General features: G+C 45.2%; 1 protein-coding gene across 1 annotated transcript in view; it reads left to right on the top strand.

The window, feature by feature from the left end:
• Positions 1 to 24,026, top strand: part of LOC115128545 (receptor-type tyrosine-protein phosphatase U-like) — a 285,266-nt gene that overhangs the window by 235,317 nt on the left and 25,923 nt on the right. Inside the window, exons 15-20 of the mRNA XM_065017796.1 lie at positions 6,813 to 6,951; positions 9,866 to 10,026; positions 13,790 to 13,977; positions 17,441 to 17,513; positions 18,719 to 18,795; positions 23,538 to 23,574. Of these exons, the coding sequence (XP_064873868.1) occupies positions 6,813 to 6,951; positions 9,866 to 10,026; positions 13,790 to 13,977; positions 17,441 to 17,513; positions 18,719 to 18,795; positions 23,538 to 23,574 (675 nt within the window). The remainder of the gene's footprint in view (positions 1 to 6,812; positions 6,952 to 9,865; positions 10,027 to 13,789; positions 13,978 to 17,440; positions 17,514 to 18,718; positions 18,796 to 23,537; positions 23,575 to 24,026) is intronic.

Here is a 24,026-nt window from a genome sequence, read left to right as displayed (position 1 = left end):
GGCAGGCCCACAACAATGGCCAAAGTGAAATGGAGACAGTAGATCTAGCTGAAATGTCATAATATAAAATAGACAGTAGATCTAGCTGGTCTGTCATAATATAAATGAGACAGTAGATCTAGCAGGTCTATAATAATATATTCAACCTTATGTTCCCTGTACTCTATATATATATCTGTTTATTATACCTGTTGATACAGGGCTCATATGTGAAACTATTCTAACTGAACATTTTCTTTCACAGTGACACTGACTCCGAATGGGAGCCCCCAGTGCCAAAGTGTCCATCCCCCAATGAAACTGGTTCATCCAGCTCCTGCCACAAGTGGTGTTCATCTGCCCAAATGTATTTCTGCAGGCATGGATGTGCCTCAGGGCCAAAAAGGCACAGCATGGAGGCGTCGCTGTGTTCTTTGCAAAATGAAGTCCCCCATCACCTGCGCCACATGCTTGGTGGCCCTCTGCTTTACAGCAGAAAGAGACTGCTATGGCACCTGGCATCAGCAGCACAATATTGTGTAGAGGACTGAGGGTCTTCCAAATATTGAAAGTGTTATTTTGTAAATATATATATTTTTTTTTTCATTTTTTCATGTTTTTTCTCCATTTTTTTGCTCAAAAAAATAAAGTGAACACTAAAATAACACATCCTAGATCTGAATGAATGAATTTTTTCTTTACATAATTGAATGTGCTGACAACAAAATCACACAAAGATTATCAATGGAAATCAAATGTATCAACCAATGGAGGTCTGGATTTGGAGTCACACTCAAAAGTGGAAAACCACACTACAGACTGATCCAACTTTAATGTAATGTCCTTAAAACAAGTCAAAATGGGGCTCAGTAGTGTGTGTGGCCTCCACATGCCTGTATGACCTCCCTACAACGTCTGGGCATGCTCCTGATGAGGACAGTCTGTGGTGCAGTCTGTTGGTGGATGGAGCGAGACATGATGTCCCAGATGTGCTCAATTGGATTGGGGAACGGGCGGGCCAGTCCATAGCATCAATGCCTTTCTCTTGCAGGAACTGCTGACACACTCCAGCCAAATGAGGTCTAGCATTGTCTTGCATTAGGAGGAACCCAGGGCCAACCGCACCAGCATATGGTCTCTCAAGGGGTCTGAGGATCTCATCTCGGTACCTAATGGCAGTCAGGCTACCTCTGGTGAGCACATGGAGTGCTGTGCGGCCCCCAAAGAAATGCCACCCCACACCATGACTGACCCACCACCAAACCGGTCATGCTGGAGGATGTTGCAGGCAGCAGGGTTGTTGCCCTCCTACGGCCTCCTCCACGTCTCCTGATGTACTGGCCTGTCTCCTAGTAGCGCCTCCATGCTCTGGACGACAGACACAGCAAACCTTCTTGCCAAATCCCGCATTGATGTGCCATCCTGGATGAGCTGTACTACCTGAGCCACTTGTGTGGGTTGTAGACTCCGTCTCATGCTACCACTAGAGTGAAAGCACCTCCAGCATTCAAAAGTGACCAAAACATCAGCCAGGAAGCATAGGAACTGAGAAGTGGTCTGTGGTCCCCACCTGCAGAACCACTCCTTTATTGGTGGTCTTGCCAAATGCCTATAATTTCCACCTGTTGTCTATTCCATTTGCACAACAGCATGAGAAATGTATTGTCAATCAGTGTTGCTTCCTAAGTGGACAGTTTTATTTCACAGAAGTGTGATTGACTTGGAGTTACATTGTGTTGTTTAAGTGTTCCCTTTATTTTTTTGAGCAGTGTAGTTATTCCATTCAAAATGTATAACTTCACCAATTTGGCCACATTTGGGCTACTTGGGTGGGAGACCTGGGTGACTTGTAGCACACTCATTTTGGAAGTTATCATTCTGAAACTTTGCACAAGTACTGTTGCCCTCCTTTGTTTTTCACTGAAATTGTCCCCATCATCCTATCTGAATGTTTGTTTTGTCTTGTTCATTTTAAAGAATATGATACAACAATAAAAATAATATATATTGTGTTATATTCTCCTACATTCAATTCACATTTATACAAACTTCAGAGTGTTTTCTTTCAAATGAAATCAAGAATATGCATATCCTTGGTTCTGAGCCTGAACTACAGGCAGTTAGATTTGGGTATGTCTTCAGGTGGAAATTGAAAATAGTAGGGGGGTAGCTGTAAGAGGTTATTAAGTATAGCCAATTGTAATTTGTTGTCTGTATATTTTATCATTTCATTGAGGATACACCACAGGCCATTTTTGGGTTGGAGGGTTTGTATTTTGTCCTGTAGTTCATTTAATGTAATTGGGGAATCCAGTTTGTTCTGGTAGCCTCCTGTTAGGGATGATGCAGAATGTAGTCCCAGTGCAGGAACATCAATCAGCGGAAATTTCAGAGCGCCACCTATAGTTTTCGATAAAACTCAAACTTTCATTAAAACACACATGCAAGGTACTGAATTAAAGCTACACCCGTTGTAAATCTAGCCACCAAGTCAGATTTGTAAAATGCTTTTCGGCGAAAGCATGAGAAGCTATTATCTGATAGCATGCACCCCCCAAAATACCAGAACGTCACCTAAACAACAGATTTTGCGGTAGCCGGCGCTAAACAAAACGCAGAAATAAAATATAAAACATTCATTACCTTTGACGATCTTCTCTGTTGGCACTCCTATATGTCCCATAAACATCACAATTGGGTCTTTTTCCCGATTAAATCCGTCATTGTATACCCAAAATGTCATTTCATGAAGGCCTGTCTGATCCAGGAAAATTCCGCTTTGCAAGACACAACGTCACTTTTTAAAATTACAAATGTTGCCTATAAACTTTTACAAATCACTTCAAACTACTTTTCTAAACCAACTTTAGGTATTAATAAACGTTAATAATCTATCAAATTGATCACGGGGCGATCTGTATTCGATAGCAGCAAGTCTTGAAATCATACTCCATGTTTTCACTTTCATAACATCCTGCGGTGAGCCCCAAGAAAGGAAGTGCCTATACGTCATCTAACCAAGGATAAAGCAGCCAAAAAATGCCAGTACTGGCGACATCGTGTGGAAGCTGTAGGCATTGTAATGGGGACCTCGTTTTTTGTCTGTCGCCTTAGACAATACATTGACTGGCGGATGAATATTTTTTTTGTGTTTTTGGAGAACAGTTTTCCCAAGGAATTTTTACTCCTAAACACGTTCTGTTATAGCCACAGACACGATTTAACCAGTTTTAGAGACTTCAGAGTGTTTTCTATACACACATACTTATCATATGCATATACTATATTCCTGGCATGAGTAGCAGGATGTTGAAATGTTGCGCGATTTTTTACAAAAAGCTGTGAAAATTCGCATCATCCCTAACAGTTAATAGTTGATTCTAAGATGTGTATTTGATCATGTATATGTTTTTGCTGTTTGTTCTTTGTTATAGAGCCAGAAAGAATGGAGAAGTGGTTTACCCATACATCTTCATTCTGGAAAGATACCTATTCGTGTTGTTGTTTGTTTAGTGTTTTCCAATTTTCCCAGAAGTGGTTAGTTAGTCTATGGATTCTTCAATTACATTGAGCTGATTTCTGACGTGCTGTTCCCTCTTTCTCCGTAGTGTTTTACTGTACTGTTTTAGTGATTCACCGTAGTGAAGGCGTAGACTCAGGTTTTCTGGGACTCTATGTTTTTATTTTGATAGGATTCTCAATTTCTTTCTTAGGTTTTATTATTCTTCATCAAATCATTTGTCATTGTTGTTCATTTTCTTCAGTTTTCTGTTTGAAATGCTTAATAGGGAAGCTGAGAAGTCAAATATACTGTGTAGTTTACACCTTCACTATTACAGTGGGATGTTTTGTCCAGGAAGTTGTCTCAAGGGGATTGAATTTGAGTTGCCTAATTGTTTGTTGGTACGTTTCCACACTACATTCCTTCCATCTATAGTATTTCTTAATATTATTCATTTCCTTTGGCTTTGATGCCTCATGATTGAGTGTTGCTCTGTTCAAGTAGACTGTGATTTTGCTGTGTTCTGTGGTCAGTGGGCTGACTGTGAACGCTCTGAGACACTCTGGGTTAAGGTCAGTGATAAAGTAGTCTACAGTACTACTGCCAAGAGATGAACTGTAAGTGTACCTACCATAGGAGTCCCCTCGAAGAGTACCATTGACTATGTACCCACACAGCGTGCAACAGAGCTGCAGGAGTTGTGACCCATTTTTGTTGGTTTTGTTGACATAGTTGTGTCTAGGGGAGCATATGGGGGAGGAAATGCTGTTACCTCCAGGCAGGTGTTTATCTCCCTGTGTGCTGAGGGTGTCAGATTCTTGTTCGGTACTGGCATTTAGGTCGCCACAGACAAGGATATGTCCCTGAACCTGGAAATGATTGATTTTCCCCTCCAGGATTAGCGGTCTTCATTAAAGTATGGGGATTCTAGTGGGGGGATATAGGTAGCACACAGGACATTTTTCTCTGTTAAGATCATTTACTTTTGAATTTCTAGCCAAATGTAAAATGTTCCTGTTATGATTAATTTAATAGAGTGAATTGCTCTTTACCAGATTAGCATACGCCCTGAGTCCCTTTCCTGTTTCACACCTGGTAGTTTGGTAGATGGGACTACCAGCTCTGTAACCTAGAGGGCAACCAGTGGGTCCGTCTCCTCTATACCATGTTTCTTGTTGGATGACAATGCCTGTATTTCCGATTCCTTTGGCGAAGTCCAGGTTCCTGCTCTTTAGGCCAAAGGCAGATTACCTCAAGCTTCCTCTCTCGCTCTCTAATTATACAACTTTTCTTTATCTCTCTCCAGCACGCCCACACACATGCACACATATAACATTTTCCTCTTGCACAATTTTTTTTTCTCTCTCTCTCTTGCTCTCTCTCTCATTCTGTGACTGCGTAATGAAAGGCTGGGGCTCCTGTCATGCGTGAAGCAGAGAGACAGACAGGGACAGAGACAGGCGGCTACCGCTTAGACGACTAGTGTCACACCTCAGGTGTTCCGGGCCCACACACACACACCAGCACAATATCTGGTTAATGACACGCTTACGCTGGCAGATGAAGATGAAATGTGTGTCCTCTCCCTTTCTCTACATCCTCCATCCTAATCTTTCTCTCACACACATTCTCTCATATAAACATTCACTCTCCTTTTTTCCTCTCTCTCTCTCTCCACCTCTCTCTCTCTCTCTCCACCTCCCCCATCCCTCTCTCCCTGCCTCACAACAGCAGAAAGTTTTAGTGGTCTAAACTTGTCCATGGCAACGTGCTTCTTACAGCAGGCGTCGGTAAGGACAGAGTGACTCATCTGTGCACGCACACACACACACACACACACACACACACACACACACACACACACACACACACACACACACACACACACACACACACACACACACACACACACACCACACACACATTAGTAAAGTGGACTTGGAGGCTAGAGAGAGAGCCAGCTAGCCAGTAGAGCTAGAATCATCTGCAATCAACATTTCTGCAGGACACACTCTGTTTCCTGAACAGGCTTTTAGGGCTCAGGCAAAATTACCCCCCTTGCAGACAAAATAGCATGCCTTACTGGGAGGGAGAAAAGAATACGTGGATCCTGTTCAAATTGGTTGTGCTGCAGCTAACTGGTAGAGCGAGATAGAGAGAGAGATTTTTTTAAATAGTAAGTGAGCTGAAAGAGAGAGGACCACATCCAGCTGAAGCGTTAGAAGAAGGGGTGATGGTGAAAAGAGGTAGATAATTGGTTTTAGCTTCGTGCCTCCAGTGATAGACCCTCCTTTTTGTTTACCCATCGGAGAGAAGCCTTTTAATTAAGCGTATGCTCGCAGGGGTTCAGGATCTTAATTCTCAACCAATTCTGTTTCTAGTCGGCAATAAACACTTCTGGAAAGCGACACCATGGGAGCTCCAAATTCATCATGGGAGAGATTTCAAGCTGTTGTTATAGCTCTGATGGAAATGTAGAAGCACAGCGAACACGGTGAGACTGTGATGTTAGTTCCATAGAAAATGGCTGACTGAATGAACTTCCAGCTAGCTGTTAGCTGATGTGACTGGTGTGTTTTCTTAACACATGTAGGCAAAGTCTGTCCTGGTTAGTTAGCGGCTTAAAAGCTTCCTCCTTATCCAAGCCTGTTACCTATCATGAAACATAGTCAGGGACAAAGCCAGAGCTTATTTTACTCTACCATACTCTCTTCTTCTCTCTCCATATCTCCCTCCTTTCTCTCCATGCCCCCCCCAACTCTCCCTCTCCCCTCTGTCCCTCCCTCCCCTCTGACAGTGTATTCATCCAGGTGGATATAATACCCAGTGTGAGAGGGATAATAACCTGATTTTACTCTGATAACCTGGCTCACCGTGCCTTCCCGTCTCTCAGACTACCACAATACCCCTGGGCCTCCTTTGGGATTAACAGAAAAAAATTGAACGAGACTATAGCCTTCCTACTCTAACTCCTGATATTTTGATCGCTGATTGTCATCGGTATAATTGGTTGCCTTTGTGGTTGTGTGCCTTTTCTACAGGATGCTTAGGCTTCTGTGTGGTCTAGTGTAGGGACTAGGGAGAGGAATCTAACTAGGTTGGCCCTTTTGTTGGAGTATCATCGCCCGAACCATGAGTTCTTCAGAGCTAATGCCTAGGCCTTTGCTCAGCAAGCTACTACAGTCTTATAACATACAGAAGACTATCACTCTAACTTGTCTCTCCCCCTTGTATCTCTCCCCTGTAGCTGCCCCCTAAAGACCATAAGAGGGTCATGGATGAATCTTAGGCTTTAGTTCAACGGGCTAACAGTCTTCTCTTTACCCTGTAGCTGCCTGTAAGGACCATAAGAGGGCCTTGGAGGTGTCCCAACATGCAGAGGACATGGGTCTGATCCTGGGGGCCTGTGCTGGTGGACTGGTGGTCCTCATTCTGCTGCTGGGGGCCATCGTCATCATCATCAAGAAGGGGTGAGTGGGTTGTGAGTGTGTAAAGGTGATTGTGATTGTGATCATAGAGGTGATCCAGAAAGGGGCCTATCTTTGTCTCTTAGCTGCCTGTCCGAAACTGCCATGTGACTAACTATGTCCTATTAGGGAAGGTATTTCTCCATCACATCTTGGCAGGCTTACTCCAACTCAATTCAATAGGGAGTTAGGTAGGTAATGGAGAGTATATTACTTCCAGAAGTACACACATGGCTAGGTATTATTTGTGAGATGCTGTGCAGTTATAGTTGCCAAGCTTTTGCGTAGAACTCATTTTTTAATTTCAAGGTCTGTTGTCTATTGGCTGCACAAACACCTAGGAATTAAACTATAATTTTCACTCCAGCATCACCAGGACATACTGCTTGGCAGTAGTGTACTCTCCTCCTTCCCACTCTTCTCCTCCTTTACTCCTCTTCTCTCCTCCTTCCCTCTCTTTTCCTCCTTTACTCCTCTTCTCTCCTCCTTACCTCTTCTCCTCTGACGTTATATTGGGAGAATAACGCTCAGTCTGTAATATTTCATCAAGGGCCCTTTCAAGCCATTGCCCTTTCAAGTCAAAGCAGATATAATAGCAGCATCTGGGTTGGTGTGCAGTGCTCTGTGAACACGGTGCCTGTGGCTGAGCCATTAATTGGAGAGGAAGGTTGTTGTTGCCTTTCAGATAGAATTACCACCTCAGGTTTTCTCATGATGAAGGGAGAGGGGTAGGGTTGGACGTCACAGGGAGAAGCGTGATAGAGACAGAAACCCCCAGTAGACCGTTGAGCTAACTGTACCTTGGTTGACAGCTGTATGTGTACCTGTGCTCCCTGGCATATTATTCAGTTAAGTGATAAGCAATCTATTTAGCTCGGAACCCAGTCAATGTCACAGTTGTGCTATATTTTATCTGCTACATGGTCGCTTGCCCTGCCTCCATAAACATACAAGTAACTGCCAACATAAAGTGTCTTATTAGGGCGTTGGGCCGCCACAAGCCAGAACAGCTTCAATGTGCCTTGGCATTGATTCTACACGTGTCTGGAACTCTTTTGGAGGGCTGCGGCACCATTCTTCCACGAGAAATTCCATCATTCGTTTTGTTGATGGGGTTGGAAAATTCTGTCTCAGGCGCCGCTCCAGAATCTCTGACCAGTGTTGAATTGGGTTGAGAGCTGGTGACAGAGATGGTCATGACATATGGTTTACATTGTTTTCATGATCAAACCATTCAGTGACCACTCGTGCCCTGTGGATGGGGGCATTGTCATCCAATCAGGGAATAGCCATTGTAGCCAAAACAATGGCCTGCCCAGCATTTTTATACATGATCCTAAGCATGATGGGATGTTAATTAATTAACTCAGGAACCACACCTGTGTGGAAGCACCTGCTTCCAATATACTTTTTATCCTTCATTTACTAGTGTTTTCATTATTTACCTGTACATTTTACATTTTTTATTTTGCCTTGCTGGAGGCCACCTCACTACCATGGCCCCACCTCTCACGTCTCTTTGTTTTCTTTCTCTTCACTCTATCTCTCTCTCTCTCTCTCTCTCTCTCTCTCTCTCTCTCTCCCCTCTTTCTCTCTATCTCTCTCCTCCTCTCTCTCTCCTCCTCTCTCTCTCTCTCTCTCTCTCTCTCTCCTCTTTCTCTCTCTCTCTCCTCCTCTTTCTTCTCCTCCTTTCTCCATGCTAATCAGAAGGGACTTCTATTCTTACTCTTACTACTCGTAAGTGATGACTCCACCCTAGTCTCTCCCTCCATATTTTCCTTATGGTGCAATCTTCACCTGCTTGCCCTCTGTAGTCCTGGAAGATGACACTTATAGGAGATAAGCATCTCCTCCACCTCATCCTCTATATACCTCTCCAGTCTATTCTCTCTCTCTCTCTCTCTCTCTCTCTCTCTCTCTCTGGGCCTGCTACTATCATCAAATATTCCTTTATCTCCCTCGCCTCGATTTAATCTCTTATTTTTCCCATTTCTTCCCATTTCTGAACTCCTTGACCTCAACCTCCCTCTTTCCACTCATTTCCCCTCTTTGCTATTTCCTTATTTTGAGCTCTCTCTTATTCTTCTCTATTATTTATACTCCCTCCCACCCTTCCTCTCTCTCTCTCTCTCTCTCTCTCTCTCTCTCTCCTCCTCTTCTCTCTCTCTCTCTCTCTCTCTCTCTCTCTCTCTCTCTCCCTCTCCTCCTCTTTCTCTCTCTCTCTCTCTCTCCTCCTCTTTCTCTCTCTCTCTCTCTCCTCCTCTTTCTCTCTCTCTCTCCTCCTATTTCTCTCTCTCTCTCTCTCTCTCTCTCTCTCTCTCTCTCTCTCCTCCTCTTTCTTTCTCTTTCTCTCTCTCTCCTCCTCTTTCTTCTCCTCCTTTCTCCATGCTAATCAGAAGGGACTTCTATTCGTACTCTTACTACTCGTAAGTGAGGACTCCACCCTAGTCTCTCCCTCCATATTTTCCTTATGGTGCAATCTTCACCTGCTTGCCCTCTGTAGTCCTGGAAGATGACACTTATAGGAGATAAGCATCTCCTCCACCTCATCCTCTATATACCTCTCCAGTCTACTCTCTCTCTCTCTCTCTCTCTCTCTCTCTCTCTCTCTCTCTCTCTGGGCCTGCTACTATCATCAAATATTCCTTTATCTCCCTCGCCTCGATTTAATCTCTTATTTTTCCCCTTTCTTCCAATTTCTCAACTCCTTGACCTCAATCCCCCTCTTTCCACTCATTTCCCCTCTTTGCTATTTCCTTATTTTGATCTCTCTCTTATTCTTCTCTCCTTTTTATACCCTCTCCTCTCCTCTCCTCTCCTCTCCTCTCCTCTCCTCTCCTCTCCTCTCCTCTCCTCTCCTCTCCTCTCCTCTCCTCTCCTCTCCTCTCCTCTCCTCTCCTCTCTTTGCTCTGTGCAGCAGGAAGAAGGTAGCGCTGAACAAGGCAGCCATGTCGTACCGTCAGGAGAAGACCAGGAAGCTAGGTTCTCTGGACTGCAGCATGACAGAGCAGAGCACCCTGCAGCAGGATGGGCGCACTGCTAACTCCTTCATGGACGCCCACACCTGCAACACACGGAGTAAGAACCAAGAACACCCTGAGCCCTAAGAGAGACAGAGAGTACAGAAAAGATGGCATTAGTCTGTACGCTAACCCTGTACCTCCGAGAGAGGGCGAGAGAGGCTGAAGGAGAGCACAATCCAATGATCCTGTGCAGAGGCAGATGCTCTAGAACACTCAACTACACCCTGCTACAAGTACACTCTGTAGGCTACAATCTTTTCCCTCTCTACACACACTGTCAACTACAACAAGTACACTAGTCTGTAGACTCTGTGCCACCTACTGTAGTATACACACTGTCAACTACATCAAGTACACTCTCTAGGCAACAGTCTGTCCCGTATACACACACTGCTAAGAGAAGTACCATCTTCAGTTTCTCAGGTTTTCTGTTTTCTTCGCAAATCAAATCAAACTTTATTTGTCACATGCACCGAATACAACAAGTGTGGGCCTTACTGTGAAATGCTTACTTACAAGCCCTTAACAAACAGTGCAGTCCAAGAAGAGTTAATATTAACCAAATAAACTTAAGTAAAAAGAATAAAAAGTAACACAATAAAATAAGAATAACGAGGCTATATAAAGGGGGTACAGGTTAGATGAGGTAATTTGTACAGGTACGTAGGGGTAAAGTGACATAGATAGTAAACAGTGAGTGGTAGCAGTGTGCAAAACTGAGAAGCTGTTAGGGAGGCTTTTGTTCCTTGGCGCACCGGTACCGCTTGATGTGCGGTAGCAGAGAAAACAGTCTATGACTGGGGTTGCTGGAGTCTCTGAAAATGTTATGGGCTTTCCTCTAACACCGCCTATTTTATAGGTCCTGGATGGCAGGAAGCTTGGCCCCGGTGATGTACTGGGCCATACGCACTACCCTCTGTAGTGCATTACGGTCAGATGCCGAGCAGTTGCCATATCAGGCGGTGATGCAGCTGTAGAACTTTTTGAGGATCTGGGGACCCATGCCAAATCTTTTCAGTTTCCTGAGGGGGAAAAGGTTTTGCTGTGCCCTCTTCACGACTGTCTTGCTGTATTTGGAACACGATAGTTCGTTGATGATGTGGACACCAAGGAACTTGAAACTCTCAACACGCTCCACTACAGCCCCGTCATGTTAATGGGGGCCTGTTCGGCCCGCCTTTTCCTGTAGTCCACGATCGGCTCCTTTGTCTTGCTCACATTGAGGGAGAGGTTGTTGTCCTGGTACTACACTGCCAATTCACTGACCTCCTCCCTATAGATTGTCTCATCGTTGTCGGTGATCAGGCCTACCACTGTTGTGTCATCAGCAAACTTAATGATGGTGAACAGGGAGTACAGGATGGGACTAAGTACACACCCCTGAGGGGCCCCAGTGTTGAGTATCAGTGTGGCAGACGTGTTGTTGCTTACCCTTACCACCTGGGGGTGGCCCGTCAGGAAGTCCAGGATCCAGTTGCAGAGGGAGGTGTTTAGTCCCAGGGTTCTTAGCTTAGCGATGAGCTGCGTGGGCACTATGTTGTTGAACGCTGAGCTGTAGTCAATGAACAGCATTCTCACACAGGTATTCCTTTTGTCCAGGTGGGAAAGGGCAGTGTGGAGTGAGATTGCGTCATCTGTGGATCTGTTGGGGCGGTAATCTGTTGGGGCGGTAATCAGTTAGGCAAGTTACCTTTGCTTCCTTGGGCACAAGGACTATGGTGGTTTTCTTGAAACATGTAGGTATTACGGACTCGGTCAGGGAGAGGTTAATAATGTCAGTGAAGACACATGCCAGTTGGTCCACGCATGCTTTGAGTACACGTCCTGGTAATCCATCTGGCCCCGCGGCTTTGTGAATGTTGATCTGTTTAAAAGTCTTGCTCACATCGGCTACCGAGAGCGTTATCACGCAGTCATTCAGAACTGCTGGTGCTTTCATGTATGCTTCAGTGTTGCTTGCCTTGAAGTGAGCATAAGGCATTTAGCTCGTCTGGTAGGCTCGCGTCACTGGGCATCTCGCGTCTGGGTTTCCTTTGTAGTCCATAATAGTTTTCAAGCCCTACCACATCCGCCCAGCGTCAGAGCCGATGTAATAGGATTCAATCTTAATCCTGTGTTGACACTTTGCTTGTTTGATTGTTCGTCTGAGTGCATTGCGCAATTTCTTATAAGCGTCCGGATTAGTGTCACTCTCCTTGAAAGTGGCAGCTTTAGCCTTTAGCTCAATGCGGATGTTGCCTGTAATCCATAGCTTCTGGTTGGGATATGTACGTACGTTCACAGTTAGGACGACGTCGTCAATGCACTTATTGATGAAGCCAATGACTGAGGTGGTATATTCCTCAATGCCATTGCATGATTCCCGGAACATATTCCATTCTTTGCTAGCAAAACAGTTCTGTAGCACAGCATCCACGTTGTCTGACCACGTCCATATTGAGCGAGTCACTTGTACTGCCTGCTTTAGTTTTAGCTTGTAAGAAGGAATCAGGAGGGAAGATTTATGGTCAGATTTTCCAAATGGAGGTCGGGGGAGAGCTTTGTATACATCTCTGTGTGTGGAGTAAAGGTGGTCTAGAGTTCTTTTCCCTCTGGTTGCACCCGTGACATGGCTGGTAAACATTTTGGAAAACTGATTTGTTTGCCTGCAATAAAGTTCCCGGCCACTAGGAGCTCGGTTTCTGGATGAGTATTTTCTTGTTTCCTTTTGGCCTTATAGAGTTGGTTGAGTGTGGTCTTAGAGCCAGCATTGGTCTGTGGTGGTAAATAGACGGCTACGAATAATATAGATGACACCTCTCTTGGTAGATAGTGTAGTCTACAGCTTATCATAAGTTACTCTACCTCAGGCAAGCAATACCTAGACATTGCGCACCAGCTGTTATTGTCAAATAGACACACACCCCACCCCTCCTCTTACCAGACGTAGCTTCTCTGTTCTGGTGGTGAATGGAAAATCCCACCAGCTCTATATTTTGTGCTTCGTCGTTCAGCCATGACTCGGTGAAACATAAGATATTACAGTTTTTAATGTCCCGTTGGTAGGATAATCTTAACCGTATGTCATCAATTTTATTTTCCAATAATTGCACATTAGCCAATAGAATGGATGGCAGTGGGAGTTTACTCGCAAGCCTACGGATTCTTAGAAAGCAGCCCGACCTGCTTTTCTTCATGCAAATGTCAGGGATTTGGGCCTGTTTTCGGGAAAGCAGTATATCCTTCTCCTAGGACTCACTAAAGGAAAAAGCTTCTTTCAGTTCGGTCATAAGAGATGGTAGCAGCAACATTATGTACAAAATAAGTTTAAAAAAAAAAGTTACAAACAAGGCAAAAAGACGAACAAAGGAGGATGCGTGTACAACGTCGGCCATCCTCTTCGGCGCCATCTTAGAGTTTCTCTGATCCATCTCATTCTCTCAGTCCTTCAGATTGCTTTTATTCATATACACTATTTTCCTTCTCTCTCTGTTTCTCCCTCTCTCTCCCTCTCTTTTCTCAAACGACCTCTTTCAATAAAAATATTCCACCGTGCCCGTCAACATGTACATACAACATGTCTTCATTGTGATACCGGCTCTTCCTTGATCCGTCAGTTGATGTTGTGTTGAGCAGGTGGAGGTTGACCTTCAGACCCTCACTGAGCCATGCGCTTTAATAAAATAACATGTAGCCAGTAACTTATATAACATATGTAATGTTGTGTAATGGTTAACGTGTATGTTTGTGTCCATCTTTGTGTCTGTGGTTGTGCATCCATCTGTGTGCGTGTGTATGTGCTTGCGTGCCATGCTCATGCATGTGTATGTCTCCTCTAGACGAACAGAGGAGTTCAGTGAACGAGTCCAGCAGCCTGTTGGGTGGTTCCCCTCGACGCCACTGTCGTAGGAAGAGCTCTCCGTACCACACGGGTCAGCTTCACCCCGCGGTCAGGGTGGCAGACCTCCTCCAACACATCAACCAGATGAAGACTGGGGAGGGATACGGCTTCAAACAGGAGTATGAGGTGAGAGAGAGAGAGAGAGAGAGAGAGAGAGGGATGGAGAGGGATGGAGAGGGATGGAGAGGGATGGAGAGGGTTGGAGAGAGAGAGAGAGAGAGAGAGGGGATGGAGAGAGGGAGAGAGAGAGGGATGGAGAGAGAGAGAGAGAGATGGAGAGAGAGGGGATGGAGAGAGGGAGAGAGAGAGAGAGAGAGAGAGAGAGAGGGATGGAGAGAGAGAGAGAGAGAGAGAGAGAGAGAGAGAGAGAGAGAGAGAGGGATGGAGAGAGTTGGAGAGAGAGAGAGAGAGAGAGAGAGAGAGAGAGAGAGAGAGAGAGAGAGAGAGAGAGAATGTGGGCGTAGAATCCTTTGGGATTTAATGATGCAATTTTGGAGGCAGAAGGCATTTTAATACAGTTTCTCATCTCTGAGTCCAATGGCTTATGTGTTCAGTAGGCTGCTGCTGGAGGCTTATTTTAATAAGCAACAGTCAATGTAAACCTCCAGTAGCTGTTTGATACCATCTCTCAATGTAAAGCTATTTCATTCTGCTCATCTCTCTTTCAGATCTTTTTCTGTTTCTACCAAGAGTATATTAATTAAATGGCTTTCAAGTAACTTTTTTTCATTCTATTTGTGATTTACTACAAAGTCCCTCTATTCGCCCAGTAGCATTTAGCTTGTATTTGTACCCGAATCCAAACCTCCAGGATTCTAGATGCGCTTTTCGATTCATTAATCCCACCCCCCAAGGGCCCAACAAATTCCCCCTCCTAAAATCAATACAGTGGTCGCTTTTTCACTCCTCCATCGCTTTTCTGCTCCTCTGTCTCGCTCCTTCCATCGCTCCCTAGTCTGTCGCCTGGAGAAATAAAGGAGATGAAGGAGAGATCAGTGTGAGACTGGGGTGTGTGTGTGTGTTTGTGTGTGTGCACATACGTGCGTGTGATGTGCGTATCAGTGTGATACTGGCTGTAGGACTTCATAACCCTTATTTCCCACTGGGCTGCCGAGGCGGCCATTGATCATGCATGCTGCAAAGGACTGTGGGAGTTTTTAAATGGCACTACAGGGTTTCTGGACCGGCGCTACAGGATTTCTGGACTGTCTCAGATAGAACGAGGCTGATGTCAGATAGCCATAACCAGATTACAACCAACTGGTTAGACTGTCAGGTTAGATCCAATCCTCTTGACTGTCTTCAGGGCTTCAACCCAGCAGGCAAAACTGGTTGAAAGGATGTCATTACAAACCAGAGCTCTAAGCCCAACAGTGCAGTAATCAATATCAGTGTAGTACTATTAAATATAAGGTAGAACAAAAACACACAAGAAATAGAAATAATAACAATAGAAAGTAAGAAGCTATACACAGGGTCAGTTCCAATACCATATTGGGCTAAGGTGACTAGGCATGAGGATTTATGATATACAGAGTAGCAGCATCATGAAAAAAGATTGTATGTGGGTGTGTGTGCGTGTGTGTAGAGTCCATATAAATGTGTGTGCATGTTATGTGTGTGTTGGAGTGTCAGTGTGCGTGAGTGTGCATAGAGGCAGTGCAAAAAGTTGTCTTGTGGCTTGGGGATGGAAACATTTCGGGACACCGTTTTGGTACCAGACTTGATGCACTGGTACCGCTGCCGAGCGGAAGCAGAGAGTCTATGGCTTTGGGTGGCTGGAGTCTTTAACGATTCTCCTGGCCTTCTTTCCACACCACCTGATATAGCGGTCCTGTATGACAGGGAGCTCGGCCCCAGTGATCTACTGGGTTGTCCGCACCACCCTCTGTAGCACCATGCGATCGAGGGCGATGCTGTTGCCATACCAAGCAGTGATGCAGCCAGTCAAGTTGCTCTCAATGGTTCATCTGTACAACTTTTTGAGGCTTTGAGTGCCCATGACAAACCTTTTCAACCTCCTCAGGTGGAAGAGGCGCTGTCGCGCTGTGTTGAAAATGTTAAGTCCATAGTGATTTGGACCCTGGTCAACGACCCGCTCCACTGCAGTCCTGTCAACGTGGATGGGGGCGTGCTCGCCACCCCATTTGCTGTAGTCCACGATCAGCTCCTTGGTCTTACTGATGAAGTACAGGTCGTTGTCCCGTCACTGTCCTCCCTGTAGGCTGTCTCATCGTCGCCGGTGATCAGACCTACCTCTGTCGTGTTGTCAGCCAGCTTAATGATGGTGTTGGAGTCATGCGTGGCTTCAGGGGAGATAAAGAACATTGCTAGAAAAAAAGAGAATTCCATTCTGACGATCAGCAGCTGAGACCCTAATGCATGATAGTGGCGTGTTAAAGAAAGTCTGTCTATGGATCGGTTCAGTGTTAGTCAGGCTCTGCTCTAAAGTGTGTTGGTGGGAGAAGGAGAGAGAGAAGGAGAGAGGGAGGTATCATGTCTTCTCTAAGCAGGATTAGATATAGTATTACCTGTGTAGGAGTGAGGCGCAGGTGTAATCCTCTGATCAGCATGCTGCCACTGTCCCTGGGCTGTAGGTGGACCGGCCGCCCCACGCTGATCCCATGCTGGGATTGGGCCGGCGCTGATGAGGGATTTAGTAAGCTGGGGTTGGAGCGCCTGGATGTGCCCGGCAAAGCAGCCAGGATATAAGTTTGACTTACGCCATGAACGTGACGTGACTTGGACGCTACCGCCGCCACCGCCACTGTGTTTCTTCGCAAACACATCTGTCACACTCACTCAGTAATTCTTTCTTTCTCTACTCTCTCTCTCTCTTTCTCATAACGTTGATTTAGATTCAATAGCTCCTGTCGCGCTGTGCAGCCAGATTGTGAAAGGGTGCCAAAAACATCTGTCACAAAGGTAGCACTTTAACACCAAGATATTATAAAGCACTTGGTTTTTTAGGCAGAACCACTCTCGACGCATAGGTAATGAGAGAGACTCAAGCTCGCCTATCTACCTCCTCTTCCTCTCCTCATCCTCTCCTCCTTTCCTCCTCTTAACTCTTGAATGCCCTCCTCTTTCTTCCCGGCCTCTCCTTCTCCTCCTCTCCTCTTCCTTGCCTCCGCTCTCCTTTCCTCTCCCTCCTCTCCTCATGTCCTCTCCCCTCTCCCTCCTCTCCTCATGTCCTCTCCCCTCTTCCCCCTCTCCTCTCCCCCTCAAGGCCAGATCCATCTCTCTTAGCCTCTTCTTCTCCTCACCATTCTCTCATAATTGCGTCATGACAGAAATACGAGCAGTGAATATGATGGCCAAGTTACTCAGGGAACCTCAGGATAACAGTCTAAGTTGGGTGGTAAAACTAAGCTGAGTGGTAAAACTAAGTGGGGATTTGGTAATAAAACTGAAAGGATATTTGAATCTGACACCTACAGTATATTCCTTGTGTCCTAATGATATCTGACACTCCGGTAACCAAGCGAAGTATTTCAGTGTGCTGTTTAAATCTGCCGATGGCAGAATTTCGCCTGTATGCTAACCATATCTCACTGTCTTTGTGACCACTTGTTCCTTCTCTTCTCAGAGCTTCTTTGATGGATGGGATGTCACCAAGAAGAAGGACAAGACTAAAGGGAGACCTGACAGTTTGCTGGGGCGTAAGTTCTGTTCAGACCCTCGCTCTGGAATGGAGTAGTATGCCATATGTGGGAGAACATTTGCAGGAAAGCTACTGTAACTTAACTTTGTTTCAAATTAGTGTTCCAATTATAACATGTCCTCAAGTCAATTGCTATTGACAACCACTATTTCAAAATCTTTGTTTTGTTTAACATCTTTGTTAGTGTCCCTTTAAAAGAGAATATACATCTGAAAATACCTCCTGGTTAAATAAAGCTGACATAAAAGTCCCTCTCTCTTGTTGATGATCTCTCCCCTGTAGATTATCTTTCCCCTGTAGATGATCTCTCCCCTGTTGATGATCTCTCCCCTGTAGATTATCTTTCCCCTGTAGATGATCTCTCCCCTGTTGATGATCTCTCCCCTGTAGATGATCGCTCCCTGTAGATGATCGCTCCCCTGTAGATGATCTCTCCCCTGTAGATTATCTCTCCCCTGTAGATGATCTCTCCCCTGTAGATGATCGCTCCCCTGTAGATGATCTCTCTCCTGTAGATGATCTCTCCCCTGTTGATGATCTCTCCCCTGTTGATGATCTTTCCCCTGTAGATGATCTCTCTTGTTGATCTCTCTTGTTGATGATCTCTCCCCTGTTGATGATCTCTCTTGTTGATGATCTCTCCCCTGTAGATGATCGCTCCCCTGTAGATGATCTCTCCCCTGTAGATGATCGCTCCCCTGTAGATGATCTCTCCCCTGTTGATGATCTCTCCCCTGTTGATGATCTTTCCCCTGTAGATGATCTCTCCCCTGTAGATGATCTCTCCCCTGTAGATGATCTCTCCCCTGTAGATGATCTTTCCCCTGTAGATGATCTCTCCCCTGTAGATGATCTCTCTTGTTGATGATCTCTCCCCTGTTGATAATCTCTCTTGTTGATGATATCTCCCCTGTAGATGATTTCTCTTGTTGATAATCTCTCCCCGGTTGATGATCTCTCTCCTGTAGATGATTTCTCTTGTTGATGATCTCTCCCCTGTTGATGATCTTTCCCCTGTAGATGATCTCTCTTGTTGATCTCTCTTGTTGATAATCTCTCCCCGGTTGATGATCTCTCTTGTTGATGATCTCTCTTGTTGATGATCTCTCCCCTGTTGATGATCTCTCTCCTGTTGATGATCTCTCTTGTTGATGATCTCTCTTGTTGATGATCTGTCTTGTTGATGATCTACCTCCCCTGTAGATGATCGTCATCGAGTCAAGCTACACTCTCTCCTAGCAGACCCCAACTCTGACTATGGCAATGCCAACTACATAGACGTAAGTTACACGCTCTCTCTCTCTCTCTCTCTCGCTCTCGCTCTCTCTCGCTCTCTCTCTCTCACCCCGCTCTTCCTCCTCACTCTTTACTGTCTCTGTCCACAGTTGCTCCTTAAACTGAGACTCAGCCATATGATCAGCTGTGGGAACCAAAGATATTGCAGTGTGACTTACGATGTAAGAGGCTGCACTTCTGAGCATCCACACAGCTTCTGAGCATGCGCACGGGAGTTGGCTTTACTCTATTGCAATGTGATAGCTGTGTGACAACAACTGCTGCAGAGATTAGTCTCTCGCCTCACATGAAAGACTTCCTGATATTCTAATTTGATCTTTGTATTGTTGTGTTCCTTTAAGCTGTGTGTCTGGCCCAGTGCTAGAGAAGTGCTGGAGGACGATAGACTCATGGGTAATATAATCTCTCCCAGCAGCTGTCTGTAGACTGGCCACAGGAAGGAGAGACTCTTGTGTAATGTAGGGTCTCCCAGTAGCTGGCCACAAACGGCTCATAATAATGGCTGGAACCGAGCAAATGGAATGGTATCAAACACATAGAATCCATGTGTTTGATGTATTTGATACCATGCCACTGATTCCTCTTCAGTCACTACCATGATTCCATCCTCCTCAATTAAGGTGTCACCAACCTCCTGTGGTCTAAGGATGTCTAGCCTAATGTTCCAGTCTACAGGGACACCCGTCCGAAGTGTGTGAGGATGTGACAGTCAGAGACTCCCACTGTACTGCGTGTGTACAGGTAGTCTGTCCCAACAACCCTCTCTGGGCTTGGCCTCAGTTGGCTGGCCAGTACACTGTGACAGTGAGGATATCCACTTAAAGAGGATTGTCCCCTCAACCTGGCTTTGTCCCTGTATCCCTGGGGGTACTGGAATAGATTTGAGATAGACATCGTCTCAGCAACACCACAGATCCTTTAAGATCCTATAAGATCCTTTAATATCCTATAAGCTAGGAGTCTCTGTGTCCTCTGTGACGGCTGACGACTCGTCCAAAAGCTCTCCTAAGTCGACTCCGAGCGGTGACTCGCTCCGTCTGTCTGATGATATCAAATGCCTGATCCTGTTCATCTGGCATTCAGTTAGTTGTGATCTCAACTGTTCAGCTCCAGTGAGTCTCATCCAGGAAGGCTTGGCCAAGCCCAGTACCAGTTCATACCTCATCCCAGACACGTTCTCTCCCGGCTCTGTGTCAAAGCTGAACAGCTAGTACTGTAGCTAGTGTTGGAGGGATATACACTTTGTGTGCTTGAGCTAGGGCCAAGCAGTGAGTGTGTGAGTGTGTGTGTGTGTGCATATGTGGAGGCATTGCTTAATACACACGCAGTACAGGTTACGTAAAGGTGACATTCACAAAAACCTCTTTTAGCAATTATTTATCTTTGTTGAACACAGTCCGTTCAGTGACGTGCCCAATGAAAGAGCGTACGGGGTTCGACTGCATTCGTCTCCCTTCGCTCAAAGAAAAGGAGAATATAAGAATAAGTCAAATGGACAGAATAGAAAAGCTAAAATTTACAGAAATTAAAAGGTCAAATGAGCACTGCCTCAGCAGGTTGAGGTGGAAGGGAAGGACAATATGTTTGTGTTGCAGCTCATGGAGAGTGTCCCGCCCGTCCACCCCCTCTTGCCCTTTGTGAGCACACTGGTTCCATTCTCCGTTCACCCTCCTCTAGCTCTGCCTGAAAGGTTCATTAGCATATGGGCCTTGCGAGGAAACCTGTGACATTGTTAGGGCTGTCTACACCACTGTCTGCATGTTGTGGCAGGACCCCTGACTAGCTTTCCCGCTAGGCTAACCCACCCCCAGACGCCATACTCAATTATTCATGTGAGTAGGAGAAAGGGAGGAATGGAGGGGTGAATGGAGAGATCAGGGGTGGAATTAAGGGTCCACTGCCGTTCCGACAGTCTTCAGAAAGGTTCAATGGAAAAGCAGCACATTGTCTGACTCTGATTTGGTGTTAACCTAACTGTTTTCATGGATGGTGGGGCTTGGGTTTGACTAGATAGGAGGAGGAGGGTTGGGTCGTAGTAAAAGTATAGTATGTTTTGTTCACTTAGTGTTCCATGACCACAACAACTACAGGAAGTTCAAGAAAAAAACGTTGGTTTCTACCTCTTTGCCATGGCAACAGTGTGTGAGGCATGATGAAACAATCTCTCTCTCTCTCTCTCTCTCTCTCTCTCTCTCTCTCTCTCTCTCTCTCTCTCTCTCTCATCCCCCTGTTCTTTAATCTCAATTAATTAGCTTTTTTTCCCTTGCTTCCTTCCTTCCATCTTTCTCTCTTTCTCCTTCCTTCTTTTCGTAACCTCTGGGACCTCTTAGATCCGGATAAACAGGGAAGTAAGTACTACTGCTGCTCTTCTCTTTCTTTTCCATCTATCTTCCCGCTCACCCTGTGCCCACTGCGTACCCCCTTACTTCCTTCCCCCTTTCCATTGCTCCACCACTTTCTAATCTCTCTGTCTATGAGTCCCCCCCAGCCCTAGACACCAGCTGCTCCCCAGAGTTTAATTTAGCCAAACCTGCTCTGTTACACCACTACACTCACTCTCATCTGCAGCCATACTAGACTCACTTAGAGTAAAGGATTTCTATGAGGTTTGTCTGTCCCCCATCACAGCAGAGATGACACAAAGCATGTCTTACTGTAGGCAAGTCTGTCCCAATAGACACAACCAGCCGTTAGAGCTTTGTATTATATATTACACCTGTCCCCCATCAGAAATCGCACAAAGGAACCAATGGGAGGAGCACAGTCTAAGGGTGAATCCTAAATGCCCCCCTATTACCTATACAGTGCGCTACTTTTGGCCAGAGCCTCAAAGGTCTCAGTCTATTCCCTATATAGTTAATTACTTTTGGCTAGAGCTCAGATATGCCCTGAAGGCAGTAGAGACCCATGCAGATAAATCATGCAGGGCCAAAGCCAGGACAGATACACACACTCAGCTCCAGGGGTGAAAAAAGTACCCAATTGTCATACTTGAGTAAAAGTAAAGATGCCTTAATAGAAAATGACTCAAGTAAAAGTGGGGAACGACCATTGATGTTCTTTTGATTCGACAATTTTCCTGTCCTGCTTAGCATTCAAAATGTAACGAGTACTTTTGGGTGTCAGGGAAAATGTAAAAAGTACATATTTTTCTTTAGGAATGTAGTGAAGTAAAAGTAATAGTTGTCAAAAATATATATAGTAAAGTAAAGTACAGATACCACCCAAAAACGACTTAAGTAGTACTTTCAAGTATTTTTTCTTAAGTACTTTACAACACTGCTCAGCTCAGATGAGACACAGCGAAGGGCTTCACAGGAAACACTGCACTGCCAGAGCCTGAACATAACATGACTGTTTTCAACCTGTTTTATGCCCCTGTATCACATTCTGTTGGATGTTTCTCACACATAGATTGTCATACAGCATTTGGGCTAATCTTCAACCACATAGTGGGCTATCTAGCTGGGTCAAACTAGATTGGTTTGAAGGGGGTCCAACTTGCTGTGAAAGAAGAGAACATGTAAAGGGAGAGATTGCCAACTTTGTATTGGCTTTCTTCTTGGCTTTCCATCTTGTGGCAACTTGCTTTCCATCTCATCATGTTGCGACGCTGTGATGTGATTGGTTTTGTCATGGTTTAAGTGTGGTGGGGAGCATGAGAGTTTTTTTTCCTCCATTTTTGAATTTCACACTGCTTGATGTGATGCTGTCTGCTCGCTGTAGGCGGAAGGTGGTGGTTGCCTAGGTGACAGACAGACAGGAAGCACACACACACACACACACACACACAGTGAAGCAGAGAGGATCATGGGAAGGATGGGAATGGGGTCACTGCACTCTAGCATGGCGACTGTCATCCATCTCCTGTCCTCTCTGTGTGGCATGGCACTTATGGAATTGTGTGTGTGTGTGTGTGTGTGTGTGTGTGTGTGTGTGTGTGTGTGTGTGTGTGTGTGTGTGTGTGTGTGTGTGTGTGTGTGTGTGTGCCCTTATAGCCAAGAGTGATGAGGGGAGCATGCCCAGGGCTGGAGGATTTGTCTTGCTTTACATTCTTGTCTCTCTCTCTCTCAAACACACCATGCTCAGAGCTGGTTAATTTGTCTTGCTCAAAGTGATGAGTTAGTCTGGACACACACAGACCATGACTAGCCATCCCATCTGAGTGTCCAGGCTGGATCATAGCACATTAATGCACCTCCCAGGAGAACAGACAATGACAGACCAGTCAGTGTCAATTGCCTGAAATGAAAGCATTATAATTTCACTTTTGAAGTAACCTTGTGTACTTTATTATTGCTCTATACCTGAACAGGTCATGTCAAAAGGTTGCCTGAACAAAACAAAAAGGAATTGGTAGGAGGAAGCTGCCCAATGAGAAAATGACGGTCCCTCTCTCTAGACTGTTATGGCCGCTGTAGAGAAATCTCCTTTAACTCCCTGTAATCCAACAGTCCAACCTTTACAATATGAAAACATTATACCATGAAAACCACTTGTTATTATATCTAGGTGGAAGATGAATACATTGCAAGCTTCACTACATATTCAGTGTCATTCAATACCAGATCAAAAATAAGAGAGGAGACTGGGGGAGGGGCGTGGTGGTGGTTCTTTATAGTGACTCCAGGGACTGGTGTTTACACTGTGTTACTCTGATGTTCAACTCTCTCTCTTTCTCTCTCTTTATTTTTACCTCTATCCCTTTCTCTCTTTTTTTCCACAGGGGTACCAGCGATCAAACCACTTCATAGCCACCCAAGGTGAGTGCCCTTGGAATACTTCTTCAGGAATCAATGAATGGTAATATACCTTATTCTGCGTGTGCACTGTATGTATGTGTGTGCATGAGCAGCCAAGCCTCCCAGTTGTTGATATTAAAATAATGATTTGAATTATTAATGTGTAAACACACTGGCTGGTGATCCATCACGTTGTGTTTCTGGGTGTATCTCTATTCTCTACCGCCCAAACCTACCTCTCTCTCTCTCTCTCTCTCTCTCTCTCTCTCTCTCTCTCTCTCTCTCTCTCTCTCTCTCTCTCTCAATTCAAGGGGCTTTATTGACATGGGAATCATATGTTAACATTGCCAAAGCAAGTGAAGTAGATAATATAAAAAAGTGAAATTAACATTTCAAATGTCATATTATATATATATATATATACAGTGTTGTAACGATGTGCAAATGGTTAACCTCTAGCAACGAGCAAACCC

Source organism: Oncorhynchus nerka, linkage group LG4 (genome assembly GCF_034236695.1).
Source record: "Oncorhynchus nerka isolate Pitt River linkage group LG4, Oner_Uvic_2.0, whole genome shotgun sequence".
NCBI classification, from domain to species: domain Eukaryota; kingdom Metazoa; phylum Chordata; class Actinopteri; order Salmoniformes; family Salmonidae; genus Oncorhynchus; species Oncorhynchus nerka.
Note: the sequence above shows the minus strand (reverse complement) of the source record. Positions and strands in the feature narration are given on the sequence as shown.